The sequence below is a fragment of the Cydia fagiglandana genome, chromosome 1 (assembly GCF_963556715.1).
Source record: "Cydia fagiglandana chromosome 1, ilCydFagi1.1, whole genome shotgun sequence".
NCBI lineage: Eukaryota > Metazoa > Arthropoda > Insecta > Lepidoptera > Tortricidae > Cydia > Cydia fagiglandana.
This window is the reverse complement of record NC_085932.1, coordinates 21,803,869-21,828,185: the sequence shown is the minus strand read 5'-3', so window position 1 is coordinate 21,828,185 and position 24,317 is coordinate 21,803,869. Positions and strand designations below refer to the sequence as shown.

The window sequence follows — 24,317 nt, the reverse complement described above, 5'->3', positions numbered from 1 at the left end:
CTTGACCATCTATATAACTTACCATTAACTATTATGTACTTACTTCTGTTGTTTCTCCAATAAAGAAAATAAAATAAAATAAAATAACTCAAGATTCAGGATTCTTTTTGATAAATAACATAGTCTTAAAACTGAAAGATTGTATTTGTAGGTTTAGTTTTCTGTAAATTACAATATCAGAAAATCTTTATGTACAACATGTGAGGTATTCGGTTTATCATTACTATACAATAAAATCGCAGTAGTGTCATAAAATTGATAAGTTTTGCTTTAATCTGTCATATAATGATTTCACAATTTTGGAATTGTTCCCATTACAAATGGGAATTACCCCCACAACATAATTGGGATGTTTCCTGTATTTAGAATAAATTATTTCACACCATGCACGAAATAAGTTAATTATTAGACAAACATAGCTAGCAGGTATATTTCGACACAATTTCAATTTAATCATTTTCGGATAGAGCTAAAAAGAGTAGGTGATTTGACCGTGACGTCACTATAGCAGTTTTCATATAAATTCCATATGAGACGTCCCACATTTAATGGTTCCTTATGGCGGTTGGCGCTTACGCTATTATTAACGTCGCTCCAATATTATTGCGGCGCTATGCGACGTAAGCGCCTGCCGCCATAAGGTACCTTTTTCCATGGAACGACACATATGGTCAAATCGTTTTGACAGTTCTTAAAAAGAAACTGATTTGACTAGTACAAGAATACCCTATTATCCGTATGTTGCCATCCAAATCTAACCTACCCGTTTTCTTTCCAGCATTCTCGAGTTGCGGAAAGAAAAAAGCCGAGACGCGGCGAGATCTCGCCGTGGGAAGGAGAACTACGAGTTCTACGAGCTAGCGAAGATGCTGCCGCTGCCTGCCGCCATCACCAGCCAGCTGGACAAGGCGTCCATCATCAGGCTCACCATCAGCTACCTTAAGTTAAGAGACTTCTCCGGGCACGGGGACCCGCCGTGGAGTAGGGATCCGCCGCCGACTAGTAAGACGCTTAAAGGTTAGTGACATTTCACTAAGGTGTAGTTAAAAAATGCTCTGTAAGCTGCCTACGCAGAAGTCAGAACAACTGAGCGAAAACTAGGGATGTACCGATTAGTCGCCGACTAGTCGGGAAAGCCGATTATCCGGCCACATTTGTAGTCGGCGATTAGTCGGCGACTAGTCGGCAAAAATGGCCGATTAGTCGGCACTTTATTAGTTACAGAAAAACAGAGAAAAAAGAAATCAACAGTCAATATTTACCACATGTTTTATGTATATTTTACTAAAATACCTATTCAAGCTGCAAACGAAAACTTTTGTCCATAAATAATTGACCGTTTGATCGTTATCGTATGTTGGTGGGCTGGTTTTTTCCTCTACAGGTCGAACTCAACTGATTCTCGTGTAATTTCATGGGCAAGTTCGATAGTAAAATAATTTTATTATTAATCAGTTTTTGTTTTTTTTTATGGTGGAGCCATGGGGAACTGTTACAATGTAATTGCAAAATATAGAGACTTAGACAGGGCACGTTGCTCGCAAAGACGCTGACCACAGGGGATAGTTTTTAACTGGCGAGTACGTACGGGAAATATAGCCTTGGAAATACTCCTACAAGCTGTACTGATGGTCTGCTCAGGTTCGCAAAATAAAAGAAAGACAGAAATGGAACGAGGATTCTTGTGATAGGTCTTTGAACCTGTAGAGAACACCTTTTAGTCAAGCTAATATGATGAATAGCGCAATCAAAGGAGCAAAACTATTGTTTTTCACCAGAACTTATACGAAACTAATGATCTGGCCGACTAGCCGACTAGTCGGCCGACTAATCGGCCTTTCGAGCGCCGATTAGTCGGCTAGTCGGCTAGTCGGCCAAATCAATAGTCGGTACATCACTAGCGAAAACGTAGAATTCGTGTCGTGAAAAACAAAAAAAAAACTATTTTGATTATATATATGTGAAACAAAATACTTAAAAACATTTTTTTGTTTTTCACTAAACGATTCCATTGCGTAGAGGCTAGTTAGCGAATCAAACGATGATCCAGTGATGAGACCCATAAAAGTAATACTTACTGTATATTTAATAAGCTGCAAAAGTGCATACACTTAAAGTAGCTACTTAGCTCAGTATGTACTTTTGCAGTTGGGTGTACAACTGTACATGCACTTGCATTAATGACTTACTGGAATCCTATAATAACGCATTCAATGCAATAGTATAGAAATAACCTAGGGTTACCAAAAACCGTCATTACGAACCGTGCTACATCATCACAAAACCATATGCCCCAGCCGGCCGCGACAGCCCTAACGTTCAAAATGGCCTCGGTTTAAAACAGCGGGAGGGTCTGCAAATCAGATTTGCCTTCGTCAAGTCATTGTCGCGCTAACCACGTTACCCGCCCCTGTAGCGTCGGCAAAACAAGTTTATTGCTGTCTGTCTCTTTGTAGTTAAAGTGCCGACAGTTGAGGTGTCTGTTGTTTTATAGTTAAGGTGTAGTTTCAGTACGTACTTGCAATCCGATAACACGGCTACAAAACTGTGATTCCATTTTCTCTCCATCAGTAAGACATCTTTATAAGAATAGGAGTAATTTACGTTGAAAAGTAGGGAAGTAGGTATGTTAATTATATTACAAAATAATATTAAATATTATATGATATTATACGTATAGGTACGAGCAAAATATCTTTAGGAGTATAACAAAAATAATTTCCAAAAAAGCACACAGTGGCGGCAGCACCACTGTGTGCTTTTTTGGCTTTTCTCCGTACAAAACCACTAAACAATGGGGTAAATCACATAAAATTGTCAGTCGAAGCGTGCAGGCAAATAAATACGCCTTAGGGACGCTGATTCTCCGCAATACGTCAAATAAATATTACCTATTCGTTTGTAGGGAAAAAACACCGGTGTTTGTTCAAGGACAACATTACACATGAGCCCTGATTATTGGAAGGGGACGCATTAAGAAATATATTTTTAGCAAGTTTATTGCTCCGTATAACACTTAACAATTTTAGCAGGTAGGTACCTACCGAAATATTTGTTTATAATATATTGTAGAATATTTTGGTGATACAAATTGGAAAATATATAGTTGTCTCGGATAGAAAATAATGTTATTTGCTATCTTGCCCTTATATGTTTCTTTTTTATGCCACGTTATGTGGAAATAAATAACATATCGACTATATGTAATTATTTTGCCAGCTCTTCCTTTGAACCACATACATATAACATCCACATAAATATTTAAGACGCCGGGAGCATTACAATACAGTCACATATTTGTCATATGCTTCACATATTTTCCAATATTTTTTTACCGCACAGTGGTCTTAAATTCGTAACAAGTGTACCAATAAAACACCCTCAAATCCAATTTAGCCCCCTAATGCGCTTAATGCAACCGCCGCGCGAATCACTACATACGCCACTGTCATTTTAACTCAATTTTCAAGCAGGATTTTCTTTGTATATATTGAAATTTTGAATGTGTTACGACAGACATGTACCTATTGAAAATTACAATACGTTCGTATTCGTAAATTCTAGAACACTCTAATATTACTGTACAAATTATTAGCCAAATTAAGAAGTAATTTAATGAAATTCAGATATATCATTTAAATCATTTTGTATCAACTTAAAAAAGAGAAAGTACGTCTCTTTAAGTTCACAAAAAAAGAAAATCAGTACGTTTTATCATATTCAATGGTTCACAGTAAGTATGCGGAATCCCAAAACTCGTAATAAAACATGAGCATTTAGGGGTGTCAAAATTGTCTCACAAAATATTCGAGGGCAAATTTTCTAGTTTCAAATATACTCACGTATGCAATAAAGGTATTGGGGTACTTTGTTAAATGTACTCCGTTTGTAAAAAACCCATGAAACTCATGTGCAATGCAATGGGGTTCGATTTGTGCATTTGGGGCAATCAATTTAAATAAATGGCTTTGTCTTTCTTGGTCTTGTTTTGGTAAATTTTCCATACAATGTTTAAGTGTTTTGTTTTATTAAATGTAATTATGTAATTACTATAAATGTAATAATACTCTACCAGAAATAAAGCATAAATGAAGGTACATTTGATAAAAATGAAATACATACAATTTCAATATCAGCCATAGGCACATTATGTCGTCTAGTAATATATACGGTTTAGATTAAACTAAGTGAGAAGACCCATTAAACAATTAAGTAAAGTGTTTATTAACTTAGAACGTAGAAAATCTTGTACTGATTATACAAATTTATGTAAGATTTATTAAAGTTGTCAGGTACTTTACAAAGTTGTTAACATAATTTACACTTAGGTATTCAGGCACGAATAAACGGGGATTTAATAATTTCATTAGGAATTTAGTTGCAATGCAACCACACCTTGGTTACTATGTACTTATATTGTGAATTTCTTCTAAATAAAGTCACAAAGAGACACCGACAACTTTCAAATAAAATTAGCAAGATGATCCCAACATCTGCAAATATGTCGTAAGGGACACCGCCATTAAAAACCTAATTAATCCCCCCAGTGTAACAATACGCCGTGAATTGGGACGAAATTTTTAATCTAATCAATTAACAATCAGTGCAAACGATATACCGCTTGTTAGTACTGCTTATTTGGCGAACGTGACGTGCTTATTCAAATCGCCGTGGGGTTCGTTTGACGATTTTGTCTGGAGCGTTTAATTGGACGAACCACTGTGCGTCTTCGTTTAATTTTGGGAAAGTAAGTTGTTTTTAAAACAGTGTAGGTACCTTTTATTTACATTTTCATTAGGAGTTCAAGTTGGGTTTGACTTGTTTGAAGTTTTTGATTATAAATTCAAAAGTTATTAGCCTAACAAGTAGGTAGATAATTTTATAATTAAATATTAATTATTCATGTCGTCAATAACGCGACGTACGTTTTTAATATGTAACAGGCTAATAATATACTCCTAGTATTTGTTAATTATTACTCGATATTAATAAATAATCGATATTAAAAAATATACAAGGAAAATTAAAAATCGTGCCTAAGAAACCTTATTGCTAACAAACTATTTTCACTAGTGTCAACATTGCATTTGAATCCAATTTTAATCATATTAAACCCGCCACACCCTACACAATTAAAATAACTGGACATTTTCCGCCGTAAGTGAGTTACGAACGTCACAAACGTCAAATTAACCGACGCTGTAATAGCATAATTGAATGATAACCATCTAACTGGAGCAGGCCTCCTGGTAGGTTAGTGTAATCAGTTTACTATGTGCATAGCTAGAGTTAGTGGAATATGGTCTTGAAAACCTGTAGAGCCTGTAGGGGTAGTGCGAGCAGTCATATTTACGTCTCCCATTACAGACAAATATTACGTCTAGATACGATATTAACGTCATATTTGACACTGACATTTGTAATCCATATCGTATATCTAGCCGTAATATTTGACGTATCCTAAATTTCGAATCCGGCCGTTAGACGCCGTTTGATGGTTTAGTAGGTAGGGAAGGTAACTTGTTACTTTCACTGCCTTGTTTTACCTTTAATGTTCACTGTTCATAATACTGTCTGAATTACCAATCATAAATGTTAAGCAGGCCACTGACGAACCTTCCAAATGGATGCCGTTTCAATGGATTCATCCAAATGGACGGCATCCTAATATTAATCATTTTACGTTTTTGACATTCACGGACCGATTTTGGATTGCAGCCACGCTATTTGGACTGTTAGTGGCTACCTTTATTTATGCATTTAGCAGATTTGCAGATTATAGGTCTTATTCATCTAAAATTAAGTACCTATTTAGTAAACCCGAGGCAACCCAAATATAGTCATACGCTGCCCAGTCTTAGTTATATAATCCAATGTATTCTTTTTTATGTCTAAAGGAGTCTAGTAAGGTATCTAACCAATAAGTTGTTAACCCCATTATCTTGTTTATCCTATTTTTCAGGCAACGGTTCCAAAGCAAAAGCACCCAACCCAAGTTTCCAATATACCCGCCGTATGTCGCCATCTTTATTTATTGTTATTTTTCTATTTCGCCGGCAGATGTGCCGCCCATGATTTACGGGTACAACGTATTAAGGAACGTTATCGGGCTCGGTCAAGGGATGTTTAAAATATGGCGTTAGGTATGAGGATAGTTGAGACTTTGAGACTGTTAGGAATAATGGAAGTTAGCCGAAAATATATAATTTTTTTTTTCGTTATATTTTCATAGCCACTTTCATTATTTTCTGCTCTGCGTTTTCTGTAAAAGTACTTTTAATATTTTTAAGTCCTTTATACAACTGCAATACTTTTGACTTTTCATCTTTTGAATTTGTTTTATTTATAAGTAAAAACTAAACACTAGAGTCTGTGTGGAAAGAGAAGAGTCATGGAATGTAAGGGAGCCCATACGACTCTTCTCTTTCCGCACAGACTCTAGCAACATAATTTAAGATATTTTATGAGTGATGAAACTTTTCATAACTTGTTATTAAATGTACAAAGTTCCAATTCCAGATCTAATCTCAAACGAAATCGAATTTTGAATAATTCACACACATAAAACAACATCAAAATCTGCCCCAAACGTCCGTTTTCTGCCAACGCCGACACCCTTCTACGATAAATCACGTGCTGCCACCTACCGGCAATATAGGGAACAAAACATGTGTTTACCCCGAAGTTAATTTGTCGAATTTATCTGGCTTGTCTTCCGTTATTGTATTGAGAATTATTGCCTTTTTGACTTATGCGGTTTTGCGTGTGATTCAGGTGTTTTTATAAAGAAAATATGAACAATTGTAATTACTCGTATATTCGTATAGGTATGTGTTTACTCATATCATAATATTTTAAAACTAAAAAATATGGTTATAAATCAGTAAATCACACACAAAATTATTACTTACAGAAAGTAAGGTTGGTTGTTGTAAAAAGTTAGTGGCAATATTTTAACAGTCTTGGTTAAAAAGTTAATTTTCTAGTATGTTAGAATGTAATGCTTAAGTAAACTTCAATCATGAATTCAATCAATCAATATCTTATGAGCAGACATCGTACATTTTCCAGCATTTTTGGTGCAGCGGAGTGATGTTAACGGAATTGGTATAAATTAACCTTAATTTACCATTTCAGTTGAAATTATCTATACCAATTCCGTTAACACCACTCTGCTGCACCAAAAATGCTGGAAAATGTACGATGTCTGCTTATAAGTGTCAGTATATTGATAAAATGTCAATAGTCCCGTATTGCCAAAGTTCAAAAGCTAATCCAAAGATAAAGGGTTACCCTGCCATGCCCGGAACTCGGCTGTAATCCCGGGTATGACCGGGAATGAACCGTGGCCCCGGCATATTAAGGAGGTATCGATATCGGTATCTTGGGTATCGGTATTTACCATCGGGATACTTGACATACTAGTACTTGTCTATTCAAGGTAAATGGTCTGCTTTACGTTTGGGTTCCTAATGTAATTTTATTACCTAAATAATACAGATAAAAGGTAGATACGTAGGTAATAAGATTTACCAAAATGAAAGACTCACTCTATAAGTCTTTAATTATGCTATGCTATGGTTGCATTGCATACCTACTTACATATTAGATCAGTACGGATATGATGGTCGATCTTGTCGTGACAGCGTGATAAAACGGTGTCCGTCACTTTCTATCCCATTGTGTTAAAAAGTGACAGTTATTTTATCACGTGGATAAAGATGGATAAAGCCATTCATAATACGCCGGCAGGTTGTGACAAAGTCACAAATAATAACTCCGTTCATAAAAACGTGACGGGTGTCTTATCCATGCCGGAAAGTAATAAAAAGTCAATCAACAATTGGCGACTAGTGAGAAAAACACAAGTGCAACTGGAAAAAAGCTTGATATAGCATAATAAAGTGAAGGTTTCAATCAATAGCCCCTGCACAATTGGCGTATTGACAGGACGTGTGTGGAATGGATGAGGTCGGACTAGGGGCCCTTTCTCGCTGGGACACCGGGTTTCGGACGAGGTTGAAAGAGTTGGAAAAATGGTTGATTGAAATAACTCAACCAAATCATGATAGGTACATTTACTTATATGTATGTAAGTCATAAATGTCGTAATAGATTTCATTTAAGGAAGTTTTATTTTTAGAATGTATGTTTTGTCACCTATCTACATAATCCAATTAAAGAAGAATAATTCTTCTTGGTACCTAATAAATAACATTATCAAGTCATAATAATTTAGAAGAATCATCCCACGTCACTTACTATCTATATTTAAGTGGTTATAAAGCAGATCTGGATATATGTACTTGTATAATCCTAAAATTTATATCAGTATTTTTTTTAAATAACCAGAAACACCATCTAGTTTTAAACGAATATATATCATGTCCTTTAAACATTTACTAATTACATTTATAATATGTAGTATTAAAATGTTAGGATTTTTGTTAGTTTGTATTTTATGTGTAAATTTTGCGTCTTCTTTTGTATTATGTACCTATTGTCCCATTATAGAAGTATGGTAACTTTTACTTAGAAACATCAGTATACATTTCCAATTCCAATACGGAACCCACGTCCAGTCCAGTCAGCCGGCGCAGCCCCGGGCACCGGCGCCAGAAGGGTTATCCGGGTGTGTAATTGGCTAGTTACAATTCATTACCACCGGCTACTGCGATTTTTCCGTATTTCTCTGTTTTGCTGAAGAATATTCTGTAGGTAAGTATGGTTTAGTTTCAGCAATATTTATTAACTAATAAGCAGTACGGCTAGTACTTCCGCGCGTACCTAGTTTAAAAAAAAACTTGCAGATAATATATCATTATATTACCTATTTTATATTTCTTCAGCTCTCTGCTTCTTTCTGTCGGATTTCATTGATGATGATTTTTAAATGTTAATGATTTTTGGAATTAGTGCTAAAGTCTTGATAAAACTACTTTTTAGCACGTGTCGCATACTTATGGAGAATACGAGCTGTATTGTTTCAGTATCATTCAGAGCCTTACGCTTTTATTTTATTTATTTAAACATTATTACACAAACATAAGTACAAATGGCGGATTTAATGCCTTAAGGCATTCTCTACCAGTCAACCATAGGGCGAAACAGAGCATTTCGAACGTGGGTGCAGTGAGAAAAATATTTTTCTCAAAAATGGACGGCAAAGTCGAGTTTGCCGTCTAAAAAATAGGTCGCGAAGCGCGGAGTTTATGGTCAGTCAAAAATTAAAAAGTTAAAAACATTGCAGTCTCGATTTTAGGACTGCAATGTTGTATACAAATTCCATTATTTGTCGAGTTCCAAACTTTTTAAAAGTTGAAATGGCCATATCAAATGAAGGCACAGGCCCATTAAACAGCCAAACAGATGATTAGTACCGCGACTATTTAGCTGTCTCAAATAGGTTGGCGTATTTTCGGCAGAAAAATACACTTCTATTTTTTTATTAAAAAAAATAAAAGGCGGCAAGGGCTTTGTTCTGTGAAAATATATACGTAAGAATGTTGCTTTTGTAAAATATTTCTATGATAATTTATATTTCGTGCACCATTTTTGAGAAAAGCACTATATATGACTCGGCTGGAAGGCTACTTGCTGGCTTCGGATTCAATTAAACGGACTCCCAAGGTCGTCCGTTTAAAACGAATCCTCAGCCTGCAAGTAGCTACTTCCGAGCATCGACAATAATGTACTATAAGAAAACAGCTTTTATTACAATCATAAAGAAAAAAAAAAGAATTTGTAGTAAAATCCATCAATCAAGAAGATCCACAGATAAAAGGCTCACACTTCACCAAAACCCCATAACTCCGTATTCTTATTTTAAAAGGCGCCAATCAATAGCCCTTGGAGCCACAAAGGGCAGTAATTCTTCATTAGGGTTCCGGTCAAGGGCCCTGGGGATTGGTAATCAACGCACTTATGTTGTTTTTGAGGGCGGGAAAAGTTTCAAGCTGCGGTTATGCCGTTTTCCTTTGGAGTCCAGAGTAATGAATCGTGGAGTGGGTAAATAAGGATCTTAGGTAATGACAGCTACCCAAAAGAACAGGTAGGTAATATACCGGGTGTGGCCTGAGCAAATAATTAAAACATAGATTGTACTCCTCAAACGGTGACACTATTGTTCAACAACTTTTAAAAATAATGAAGTATTTAGACTCCCTATTTTTCTCATATAAAATAAATATTATCTTCAATGGACGCCATCGCCACGCCATATCATTGTGAATTGTGATTGACGTTGCTTGTCACGCCTTAAACATAACATAATTCGCAATACATTGCGTGTTAGAATAAAGCAAGTTATTTTTAAAAGTTGCTGAACAAATGATGGTCAGTATGAGAAGAACAGCCTACAGTTAAATTTTTTGCTCGTATTACAGGTCACACGCGGTATAATTATGTTGTAGGTAATAATGTATTTGTAATTATATTTGACACTATATACTTCGTAACTACGTTATATATGTAATACTGCATTTATGGCCCTAGTGGATTTAAATGGAGACAGAAAAAATAATTACAAGAAATAACGACATTAGTAAGACATTATAAGTATGTGTAACAGCTCAGTAAAAGCTAACTTATTCGGCTGAGTTCAATTAGTTAATGTACTTTAGGATCAAATCTTTACTCGTTCGGTTTATTCATTTATATTAAAAACTACCCTCGAATGGCAACTTCTCGTAAGTTTTCCGTCGCCGCTGACCCCTGCGTTTATTTAATTTCGCGCCCCGCAAATGTTAGCTCTGTGCGAGCAAATACGAACGAATTATTGCTCGCCCACTAAATACTGGCCGTTCAAATATGGCCTTGTGTCACACCGGACTATTGCAGTTGTAAAGTAATTTTATTTCAGATTAAATTTAGTAGCATTTAGTATATACAGGCCGCGTAGCCAAGATGCCAATCGCTTACGCTCCGTAGCGATCGAAACGCAACTGTCACTGTCACACTTATGAGGAAGAGTGATAGAGAGACATAATGCTTTTCGTTGTCGAAGCGATAGCGATTGTAACCTTGGCTAGGCCGGCTGTAGTACACATATATCTATACCTATGTAAATAAAATTTAGAAACTAGTACCCTGTTTTAAAGGATAGGTAAGTATTAAAGATCGACACACGAGGTAGGATTTCCCGAGGTAGGATTTCCCGAAACAATGCCTAGTAACAATATTGTATATTTTACCTACATTGCGTCCTGTACTCTGTTCGGTGTGAAAGCATCGTTATTTCGTGTCAAACCGATCGTTTAGCCACTTTAGCCGGCCACCGCAGGGGGCTATTAAAATCGCACCAAATTAGACCAATCTGACAGTTGTGTATAAAAAGCCATAGCTTTTTTTATATCCTAGTCTGTATGAATGAAGGATTTTTTTCTTAAGCTTGCCACCTTCATTGCTCACCTTGTATCATAAAGAAACATAAACAAAACAAGAACGCAGTAAAAATAAACTGCGTCATTTGATCGCAAATACAAAAGTGTAATTTAAAACCACATACGAGTCGGTAGGAACCTTAAAAAAAACACAGTACTGTTATCGGAAATAATATATATTCGTATCTTGTTTTAGGGGGCTATGTGTTCTGACTAGACAGTTGTCTTTGATTCTATACACTCGCAGATACTCGATAACGCTAAATGACGTAGAGACCTGCAAAAAAGATATTGCAAATTATAGTGAGCAATTCCGAAGCGTGCAAAAATAGGCTGATAGTGACAAGACCTTGTTCCCAGAGCCATATGAGCATGTCGAGTCATTTATTCTTTCACGTCATAATATATTTTTCAGATAAAGGTGTCTGTACACAGAAATACCATTAATAAGGCAGAGATTAATACCCACATTTGGGAAGTTCCTTCCGCAGACGACCGTAACTACGCCGGGCGCTGTCGGTAATGACGAAATTATACGGAGACTTAGCGGGCTTAGTAAAAATTTGTTCATCTGCCTTTATTAACGCCGGAATGGCCCTATTTGCACTTAATTTGTTGCTGCGAATAATCCTTCGTTCATAAGAATTACATAAATATGTGAAAAAGTTATGCTATAACGAAGATATAGCAGGCAGAGAGAAAGATTTTCCGTTGTTATAAATTTAGTTTCTATTATTTTTGAATTTTACAATTGAGCTCTCGTTTACCTCACGATATAGATATAATAAGTACACAGCTTATGAGTCCAGAATGAAAGAAACGTGATTCTCTGTATGAGGTGAGTTACTGAGACAGACAGACAGTAATAATAATCTAATAATTAGGTACCTGTGTTAAGGATGAAGATGACTCACGTTAGACCGGGCCGGAGCTTCCGGCGCTTCGTTTTCTATGGAAAGTACCACTTGATCACCGAACAGCCGTCATAGAAAATGACATGTCGCTTCGGCCCGGGCACGGCCAGGTCTAGCGTAGACATGTGCGCCGCGCCGCCGCGCCGCCGCCGCCGACGATTTTTCCACGCCGCCGCCGCCGATAAATTTGACCGGCGTATAATCGGCGTGGGAGATTTTGATACCTATCGTGTCTTATTCCATGTTGCGTAGTGAGTAGATAGTGTCAGAGGTATAATTTAAAGATCCTTATGCTTTTTCGCTTATTATTTGCCAGTGAAGCATATTAGCATAATTTTTGTTGTTGCGGTGTTAGCTGTGATAACGATTTAGCGTTAATTTAAACAAGATCTTGTTTCTGGATCTCAGGTTATTATTTGATATTTTATCGCACAGCTTTTTTGTAGAACGCATTTTGTTTTACATCAATAGTCTCTTTATTGTCAATTTAATCAGTGAACTAATGTCAAGAAAATAGCAGGTTCATATCCTAGGACATAAACATGCTATTTTCTTCTTAGAATCTCCAGCAAGCTGTAATTGCGTATTTTATGATTTCTCGTATGATTCTGGTGACACGCATGAGAGTCATCAACAAGACATCAATGTCATCATATGATAGATATGATTTGATTTATTTATCACATAATATACAATTTCATTTAAAAATACACACGATCAATTCTTAGTCATTTTATGGTGATTATCAGCTTCTTTTACTTAGCAATATATATTTCAATCAAAATTATAAAAGTCAGGTTAAAGCTTCGTAATAAGCTATACCTAAACAATGATACCTACTTATAGGAACTTAAATCACCAAATATCTTCACTAAGCTAGGAGTAAAGAAAACAAAGTAGACCTTAATATTCTATAAAACGGGACACTCCAAAGACATTCTGTTGAGCGAATCAACCGGCCAGATAAGTTTACTTTCGAAAACGACGATATTATCTTTAGTCTTACATAGTTTTCTGTTAAACTTCAGTTCAGACAAATGTAAAGTATTCATCATTATATCGTATCGTAACAAATCCTAAGTGAGGCGACAGCGGCTGGGAAAAGTCAATATAGATTTAAGGCAACTTAAAGATTTTTTTTTATGTTTTATTTGTATTTCGCTTAAAAGTAAGTAAAAATACTGCCTGAAATGTAGCGTTTTAAAGTATCCTTTTTAATTTAATATTTAAACATACCGTTGGTAACCAATGGGTAGGTATTGGTAATAAATGGTTGCCAAGTGACATGCCGGGATATAATTTTCGGCAATAATTTAGAAAACACACATAATATGCTTTGGATAGCCTAGTAAATACTCAGAAGGCTTTAATGTAGAGTTTCTACAGCCACGTTCTCATGCAGTATCAAAAATTATGCCACGCCGATTTCACGCCGATCACGCCGCCGCCGCCGGTCAAAAAATCATCGGACGCCGCCGCCGATGATTTTGCCATCGGCGCACACCTCTAGTCTAGCGTGAGTCATCCTTTACACATGCATGTCATTTAGATCTATGAAAAGAATACAGAAAGTGCAGTTTTTTGGATTGCCCTTGAATGTTTTGAATAACACTGCCGCTGCGTCGCCAGTTCTTTTTTCTTTTGAACTTGGCTTGACACTTTGCTGCTTGTCTAGATTCCCAGTTGACTAAAAGACAATGATAAAAATGAACATCGGACAATGTGTGTCTTGTGTTTCACGGTTAGTTCAAGTGAGGTTCACACGCGAATTGGGCCCGATGCCGCGATAGCAGTGCTTTATGACGATTTAATTCAACGACACCGCCTTTGATATGCCGACTGCAGGCTGCATAGGGTAACCATACGGTACATGAAATATTAAAGAGACTTTCTAGTTCAAGTTTCGTCATATCTGTACCTGCCATGAATCACTGACGGTGTCAAAACTGACATATACGCTAACGTCTACGTAATTTACAAAGTAAGTTACGTTCTCCATATTATTATGTCCGATTATGTCAGTGCCAAACTGGTGGTAGCCACACTGTAGTCACACATCAAAAAATAACTAAAGAAACTTTCCGCTGACTCCCTGAAGCATGGTGTCCCCGCTCGTGTATAAAGTCATAGTGGACTATGTTTTGTTCTCTTTTGAAAGCTTTACGGCCTGGCGTACGACAATCATATTTATATTATTTCGCTTAAACTGTTTATTTTACTTTGTTGCAAAGGTTAGTTAATAACGACAGAATTAAAAGTGCAGCGCGTTTTTAAAATGCATTTTCTTGTATTTAGTATGTATGTTTACGCAGGTGGAAGTCTAAGTATGATAATTGATGAAATTTAGCGACAAATGAGTGATAAATTTCAATCATGCTAAGTGCTGAGTGCTGGCTGACTTTTAAAAATAACTTATCTATGAAACATACGTTAATATGTTACTTCATTGTAAGCATGAATGAAAAATATATTTCGAACAAAATTTTAAATATGCATAATAGTAAGCACCTATATCTTTGTGAGCGAGTGTGATGGGCATCTTTGCGCCGGGGGTAGCGCGGGGAGGCCTCTTTCAGTAGTTTTTATATTCCTTGTTTTATTTTAGTTATATTTAGGGTTTTTAGTTTTAAGTTAGTATTATTCTTAGATGTCTTAATTCATAAGTTATTTATTTGTATTTGTAACTGTCTTTTACAATGAAACAAAGATATGTATATCTTTGTGAATATATCCAATAGATAATGTGAAAACTAATTGTTTTTTGGCTTGGCTTGAGTTACAAGTGTTTTTATTGTCTCGTAGCTTGTTTACTTGCTATGACGACGAAGTTCTTACTATCGAAGACCCTGCGTAAAGTCACATTTCGCTCCCATAGCTTAATTATCGGATCCTTAGACGTCAATTTTTATCATGATTAGAGCAAATTTTCCGTCCCACGTACCGTTTTTGAGCTACAAGCAAAAAACTGAAAAAGAGATTTTTCCACATCTCCTGGAATGGAATTCGGATTACACTAATTTAGAACCAAATTAAGGTATTAAGACGATTTCCAGTTTGCTGGGAATTAATTTCTGGAAAAATTTAATTCGAGTGTCCTAAATGATGTAATGTAACGAACGTGAACGTGGAACGTGTCGTGCGGCCGCGCTACGTCACGAGTGCGCCGCACGACCGCCGTGTCCTTGTGAACGGTCGGTCTGTTGACAAGAGGTTCCCGTGTTCACGCTTCCAACATCGTAGGGTTTTAGTGAGCTGAGGGTCTACCGCGAACCACGTACGACGTGTTGCCTCCCTGTCACACTTACGTAAAAATTTACAAGTGCGACAGAGAGGTGGTTCGCGGTAGGCCCTCAGCTCGTTAGGCCCTCTGGTATTATCCCCTATAGAAAAACATTGAGTTTTTGGTCTGGTCTGGCGTGGCTAGCTAATATTTCATCATCGGAAGTTGCGTACATCGTACTTATGAATCTCTAAATTGGTACATTTCTAAAGAAACAGAAAACCTGCCTCAATACATATTTCATCTCCCTAATGTCGAAAGCAGAAACTTATAAATATTGAACTACGTTTAAGACAAGAAAACGCATTATACATGCGTGATATAAGCTCTTAAATTATTTAGATATGCTGTAGGTACAGTACAGAAGTAGGTATGTAGATAACATTATCTAGGGAATAGCTTTACAAATGAGTAAATACAAATTACCTCTATGTAATATGTATTTAGATTCATTCGTCATTGGAGCGTTGTTTCATCCGGTATTATTGGTGCTGACTGTACCTATCTAAATAATAAAGGAAACTATAGGACACTAACAAAATGTTTAATTTAACTATTGTATTATAAAAAATATAGAAGTGGCGTTTACGTACTAAGTTTTACATGTTTTAATGACTAATAAAAGGTCATGGGCATGGCACCAATACCGCTCTATTAGTTTACATCTCATATATGACGTGTATGATAGCATCAAGGCACCGTATAATAAACATATATTTAAATACTCATAATAAATAGACAAAACTTCCAGCCCTAACTCTGCGCATCATATCAGAAACAATAACTCGGGAACCGCGTGTTGTCGTAAATCCGTCGCGCGCGCAACCCGACACCGCGCGATAGGATCTTCGTGGCCGACAGTAGCTGACGGATCGCGGTGGAGAGGGTAGCCTAGCGGCGATGACATGTGTCATGACAGTTCTTACTTACGTGGAAATGTATCCCTTTAAATAGCCTAAGACTGCGCGCTGTTTCGTATGTAACTTAGCTCCTAAACGACTGGAAGACAGCTGCAGGACAAAATTAGTAAACATGTTAAAGAAAAGTGGCTCCTAATAAATCTGTAATTTTTGGGTAGATTTTTATTGTTTTATTAAATTTTTAGGGTTCCGTACCCAAAGGGTAAAAACGGGACCCTATTCCTAAGACTCCGCTGTCCGTCTGTCCGTCCGTCTGTCACCAGGCTGTAACTCATGAACCGTGATAGCTATTAGACAGTTGAAATGTTTACACATGATGTATTTTTGTTGCCGCTATAACAACAAATACTAAAAAGTACGGAAACCTCGGTGGCCGAGTCCGACTCTCACTAGGCCGGTTTTTATATTATGTATTCTTACAATGTAGGTGTTGTATGGATTACAAAAACTCTCGAGAATCTTATAAAAGTTACTTTTTTCTCGCACTGTTGCCTTCTTTAGCAAGATCTTTGACAATTTTGACATCAATATTATGTTTTCGTTGTTGCAGGAGCCCAGAACCGGCGGACGGCGATCGGGCTCGCGCTGGAGCTGTTCGAGCAGCATCAGGGCACACACATACTCCAGGTGAGTTGGAAACCACTCAGAAAGACAGCCACTGCTGGACATAAGGGCCACCCCGCACTAACGTCTTTTGATTAAACAATCAGCGCTATGGAAAATGACGTTACTGCGCAGTTGCGCCAACGTTGCATCGAACGGCAGAGTTGAGTAGACGCCGACGCTTGGGAGACGCTGGGGTAGCCCTAAGCCTCCACCAAGGATGTCCGAACCGACTTCTGCTGTCCCCACGCCATCGATTTTCACCAGATCACCGCTCATGGGTCATCTTGTGACTAAGATGTTATTAGGTTTGAACCTTCCCTTAGCGATGTCACCCTGTTTTTAGGGTTCCGTAGCCAAATGGCAAAAAAACGGAACCCTTATAGATTCGTCATGTCTGTCTGTCTGTCTGTCTGTCTGTCCGTCCGTATGTCACAGCCACTTTTTTCCGAAACTATAAGCACTATACTGTTGAAACTTGGTAAGTAGATGTATTCTGTGAACCGCATTAAGATATTCATACAAAAATAGAAAAAATATAGTAAATTTTTAGGGTTCCCCATACATAGAACTGAACCTCAAAAATTTTTTTTTCATCAAACCCATACGTGTGGGGTATCTATGGATAGGTCTTCAAAAATGATATTGAGGTTTCTAATATCATTTTCTTCTAAACTGAATAGTTTGCGCGAGAGACTTCCAAAGTGGTAAAATGTGTGTCCCCCCCCCCCCCCCTGTAACTTCTAAACTAAGAGAATGATAAAACTAAAAAAAATATATGATGTACATTACCATGCAAACTTCCACCGAAAATTGATTTGAACAAGATTTGGTAAGTTGTTTTTTTTTAATACGTCATAAACCGTAAACCGCAATTTTATTGTTACTTGCTGTTACGGAACCCTTCATGGGCGAGTCCGACTCGCACTTGGCCGCTTTTTTTCAGTCGATTAAGGGTCCTGTAAGCATGAAAACTTTTAATAATTTTGCCCTTAGCCAAACGTGGGTCATTGCCAGGGCACAGAATACATAATAGTATGGCCATACAGGGTTAATTATCTTTACAGGACAATGATATACCTACAAAGAGACACAATCGTGATGCAGCGTTACAAGCGTGACAAGTAGGTTATAGTTGATTCAACGGATGTGATTTAGAGGTTATCTCTTAGTCCTTCCCATTATAAAGGACTCGATTGACCCAAATACTTACCATATTACAAAACAAGCAGAACAATTCTACTCAAAACAATAAAAAACGCACCACAATATTACAATGGTGCAACCAACAGTAACCTGACCCACGCACGTCTTTGTTTTTCTTAAGCTAAAAAACCGATCAAGGAATCACGTATTCAGCCGTTTCAGCAAAGTAGAAAACCGCAGCACCCACTAAACATAATGACAGTAAAATTGCACAAATCGATAATTTACGTGACTACTTGACAAGTGCAAGCCCTATAGAATATATTCTATTAATTTTGTTATGAAATTGAGTGAAATCGAGCAAATATCAAATTAGTTTTCGTAAATATGTGGTATTGTGTTGGTAAAACGAATTGTAATGCGGCCAGTGGCGCAAGATGTCAAGTTCGTATATGAAAGGTTGTCAATTCGAAATGGTTTTTTTGTTGTGATGAAAGCTCCTGAGGCATTGTTGATTTTAATTACTAAGTTATTGAGTACGGATTGATTTGTCTCGCGATATTTATCTGTTGATTGAGTAGATGAAATCGGTAGTTAGTGTATAATAGATTGATGCAGTGGCGTAGGTCATCGATGTTTATATTTTAACGTCATGCGATCTCTTAAGTTTATTTTCCATAATCATACATCATATAAATTTTACGTACCTACTCTTATTTCCTTTTCAAAAATTATTTTTATACCCAATGCAGAAAAAGAAACATTTAAAACTACATTAAAAATGCAAATTCGTTAGTATTGGTTGCTCATAATGTTGACTTGCTTAAGTTCTTTAGCTATTAGGTGCCTTTGCTTCAAGTGCACCGTTAAAAACCGTTACCTTTGTTAGCGCACAGAAACTATTAACAATGAATAATCCAAACTTTTATTGTTATTTTTGACTATCATCTACTACCGTTTTAACGCAGATTTGATACAAAAAAACCTTGATTCATCTTTTAAAAAACTTTTTCGTCTCATTAAATGGTAAGTTTATTAAATAGACTCAAACTTTAACTAGAAGTGACATTGGCTTTTTGGATGAGAAAAAATATCTTATTGACGTTATTTTTCATATTTATGTTTTTCTCTTTTATTTCCAGAAAGCTAAATTAATAGAGATGTATTTGTTCGATAATTCGGCATAGGTATATGATGGCCAAAATACAAATAAGTAGGTACTGTTACCTATACATTCTGAAAAACTGACATATTAGTATATTACCAATGCTCTTCAATCGTCATAAAATGTCAAATCAAGATAATCAGCGATCACTAGCCATGTAAAAATGAGCTGTCTTACAATCGCAAATCGTTATCTCATCATCTCTTAGGTAGGTAGCTACTTACTTCTCAATTGTCCCACTTAAAGAACAAAGTTTGAACGATATTGAACTCTAATACTAAGTAACAGTTTCACAGATCTACATAACAGTAGAGAAGTATCAGTCTCATCCAGTATTTCTTCAATCAGTGGGTCATTTTGGCTCGTGGTGATCGTTTTTCGTCATCATCTATCTTGTTTGTTTAGCTTTTTTGCGTCACCGCGGAATTGCTATTAGATGTAGAGCCGGTTTTACTTTCTGTGGACCGTCAGCAAACAAATAATAACATGTGGTAGCTCGTGATGAACTGCAGTTATTGATGAGTAATTAATTAATTAGCTGAAACCTAATTGAATCAATACAAAGCTATAACATCGTTACTCTATGATTATATGTTTAGTGGGTTTCGTAAGGGTATAATGGCACAGGCATAACATAACGTTTTCCTTCCACTACAGTATAGAATTTGCTTCGTTACCTTCGTCTATACCAAAAAATATTTAATCCTTTGGTCGCCAATACAACACTGTTTCTCTATCAGGCGCGAAGGAATATATTTACCTTTGACAGAAATTATGTGTATTTGTTTAACAATCATGATTTTGGGCTTAGTAGCTTAGTTTTATGTTGTTTTTAGTGTTCCGTACAAAACTTTGTTTACGGAACACTTATGGGATCACTTCGGTCTTGCAAATCAGTTAAATACGTTTTTCTCAGAGACCGTTTGACATAGATACCTAAAATTTGGAACAGTTATAGCAATTACCACCACTCATATTGTAAATAAGTCAAAACTGCTTATTTCTTATTAAAGGGGGAAATTTAGGGGGTTGAGAGGGGTAGGCTGAAACTTTTTTCATTTGTAAGAATCGTGTGGGGTACCATTAGAAAGCTTGCAAAAAATTGAGTCGATGGACTGATTTTGACTTCATTTTAGACTGCAATAGTTTCGTCAAAAAATGCATTTAAAGTTGCAAGTTTTCATACAAAAATTTTCACCTCTGTCCTGGCGATTTTCGCGAAAACTATAGCTAACAGGCAGCTGACCAGTCAATACCCAACTTAAAGAAGCATGGAGACGGCGGGAAAATTATCAGCTTAACTTTATCTTTATTAGTTTTTCAACTGCAGCTTGACCTTTGGTTGCTTAGGGCTAGCTAACTGATGCTTACACTGGTCAATTTATATTAGGCGAGAAACATCCTTAGTTAAAACTTTGGCATTGAAATTTATGACTTATGTCTTTGACACAAAGTTTAATTCTACTTGCTTATTTTTGTGGGATATTTAATTTTATCTCAATAGCCTACTATAAGTATGAGAGAGATCTACAAAATACGACCTTATTATATTGCAAATAAGTTTCAATTTCGAACGGGCTTTCCAACCAATGGACTAGGCATCTCAAAAATCAGAAAAATTCAAATTAAGAATTCCGTTCTTGACTGTCGTTGTGTTTTTTTTTCCACAATAGGACACATAGAGTTAGTAAGGCGTATAGAGATAATAAAGTCATTTGCGTTATTAGTTTAAGGCCTCATGTATAGATTTTATTGAGAGTATCTGATTCGTCGAAACAATATACACAATATTCCTTTTCATTAAGTACCATTACATTTCTGTATTAATTGTATAATTATAATATCTATTAATTATATTCAGTACTTATGTATATTTTTGAACGGATCGGTGAGCAACAAGATTCAGGGCTATAACCGCGAAAATAGAATTTTCTCTGTCACTCTAATTACGCCTTCATTGGAGTAAAAGAGAAAGATCGCCGCAAATTGCGAATTTCGGTTTTCGCGGTAGCCCCTCAGTCCTGTTACGAGAAAATAATTTTGGAAGACATTAATAGTATATGACAGTTAAACATCACAGTTTTTAGAAACAAAGGTAAAATTGACGAAATATTTAAATTAAGCCGATCTTGTTTTTAGCAGTTCTAAATAATATTAAAGTCTATATATATGGCATAGAACTAGAAACAAAATCAAATAAAAAATAATAATGAGTTCTAAATTCAAATTGAAGGAGTATACATTTAAGGTATTATAGGCCAAGCGCGCACCACGATATTAATTTTTGCGACACGATTTTAGAATCGCGCTGTAATATATCGCAGAAAATTCACTGCGCGCACTGCGATGAAAAAGTCGACGATTTGTTCATTCTCAACATGGATTTCGTACCAGCAGTCGCTTGTCATGAAACGTGTCTTTAATATGCGAATGCTGTATGACTTTGAGCATTTATAACACAAAGGTGATCCCCGTCTATTTCCATAATTAAATGGTCAACATCTAGCGTCTCATTTTGAGATGATGTTGGGGTTTGGAGAGCGAAATGCCGACTGAGGTCCGGCCGGGGTGCGATTTTATTATCATAGTGCGCGCGGGGCCATACAACTCCGCATGCTGCAATTCACTTTGCGACAATCGCGTCGCGAACAATCGCGGAAAAATGTGACAAATCACAATTTTAAAATCGCTGCGATTTTTTTGTCGCATATGCGCGCCTTAACATATAAACACATACGTTGCATTTCTGCGACAAAATTATCGCAGGAAAAAAATCGTGGTGCGCGCTTGGCCTTACTCTAAATTATTATAATACATCAAGCATTCGCGAGATGCTCGACTTCGGTATTCAAACACAAAGCAATAGTACAAGAATCTAACTAAATGCAAAGGCCGAAGGAGCGATTCGAAGATCCGAAGCGTCCGACAGACGCGCGCCTCCCGTAACTTTTCCAAGTATTTTTAAGTACAAGTGTCTAAGTCGCAAGATCCAAAGGCTGAAGTCGCATTGGGCCGAAAGCCCGAAGCATCCAGGAGGTCAGTTCTAAACACAGGTAATTAATACAAGTGTCTAAATGCGAAGGCCGGAGCCCGAGCTCCGCGTAGGGCCGAAGGCCCGAAGCCTGCAAGATGTCAGTGGTTAAACACAGAACTGACAGCCTGGACGCTTCGGGCCTTCGGCCCTACGCGGAGCTCGGCCTTCGGCCTTCGCATTTAGATGCTTACACTATTGTTCTGTGTTTAAGTACTAACATCCTGGACCCTTCGGGCCTTCGGCCCTACGCGGAGCTCGGCCTTCGGCTTTCGCATTTAGACACTTGTACTATTGTTCTGTGTTAAAGCACTGACATCCTGGACGCTTCGGGCCTTCGGACTACGCGGAGGTCGGCCTTTGGCCTTCACATTTAGACACTTGTACTATTGCTCTGTGCTAAAGCGATGACATTTTGCTAAAGCTCAGCCTTCGGCCTTCGCACTTAGACACTTTGTACTATTGTTCTGTGTGTCTAGTTGAATACGGTATCCTAAAAACAGGCAAACAACCTCTGTAAAATGTAACGATGCGAGCGGTACGGGTACCATCAGTTTGGCATTGACATAAACGCTACCGTGGGCGTGAACGTAATTTACTTTCTATGCATCTCGCTCGTACTGATATATTAGTGCGAAAGAGATATACCTATAGGAAGTAAATTACGTTCACGATATCGTTTATGTCAATGCCAAATTGATGGTAGCCGTACGGAACACTAAATGCCTCGAGCTATCTCGGACTTGGCCAAATTATTTTTTTTACTTCTTATTTGTCTAGATTGTTTAGAAGTTTAGTTTCGTTTAGTTTATTTTTATATTTAGTTATTAAGTAGGTATATTACAGTTATGTATTTGTATTTTAAGAAAATACGTTTTAACAATTACATATGATATTTTAAATTGTATCTTTAACAGTTTGGTGAACGAAATCAAATCTCATTTCTGTTGACTGTACTGAAATATCAATAGATAGATATTACACGCGAGAGCGCGCGCGCCGACCGTAACATTTACCATTTTAGGTCGTTTTGTATCAACTAAATAGCTAAACATAAAAACAGATGACACTAACTATTGCTTTTTTCCGAGTTATGATGAGACACACGATTTTCCTCATTTACTTTTTCTATTTTAAAGCTTATTCGTTTTTCAGTTATGTTTAGATAGTTTATTTTTTCTTTCTTCGTACTTCTTACTCGTAATAGATCATTTGGTGTCTGCCGTTTGATTATTATTCCGCCTTTTTGGCTCTGTCATTGTAATCTGCTGATATTTTCTGATGGGTTCAACAGAATTCTCAGTCTTGGCAACTTATTGTTTATAAAATATTTTTGGTGAGATTTTGAGCAGAATATCCTTTATTTCATTTTATTTGTTTTCAACTAGTTAATTTACTAGGTACATGTGGCTAATTTCATTCGGTTGTTTGTTCACAGTCGCTGGACGGCTTCGCGCTGTCGGTGGCGGCAGATGGGAGGTTCCTGTACATATCTGAAACTGTTTCTATATATTTAGGATTATCACAAGTAAGTAATACCATGTTAACATTAATCCAACTAAGTTATCGGCTTGTTAACATAATCTGAAACTTTTACGAACTAATTCGTCCGTCAGTATAGAAAATAGTGCGTAGACCAGAAGCAGTGAATGAGAATACTTGGTTACAGGGTAGCTCTGATGGCCTACCGCGAACCACGTTCGACGTGTTGCCTCCCTGTCACACTTACGTACAAATTTACAAGTGCGACATAGAGGCAACACGTCGAACGTGGTTCGCGGTAGGCCCCTGGATCATTTCGTGAAATAAGCTCTAAAGAGCTTACTAAGTGCAACGTGTCAGATGAACCATTATAAATGAGACCCCAAGTGCCAAAG

At 36.9% G+C, this 24,317-nt stretch overlaps 1 protein-coding gene across 2 annotated transcripts in view; it reads left to right on the top strand.

Annotated features, from left to right (window-relative positions):
* The first annotated feature begins 772 nt into the window (after positions 1-772).
* LOC134667138 (protein trachealess) overlaps positions 773-24,317 on the top strand; it is a 42,720-nt gene continuing 19,175 nt past the window's right edge. Inside the window, exons 1-3 of one of the 2 annotated variants that reach the window (XM_063524437.1) lie at positions 773-1,002; positions 17,046-17,122; positions 23,879-23,968. In XM_063524437.1, the coding sequence (XP_063380507.1) occupies positions 867-1,002; positions 17,046-17,122; positions 23,879-23,968 (303 nt within the window). In that variant the 5' untranslated portion in view covers positions 773-866. Of the gene's footprint in view, positions 1,018-17,045; positions 17,123-23,878; positions 23,969-24,317 lie in introns of both variants that reach the window. The other variant, XM_063524428.1, reaches the window with a different exon arrangement.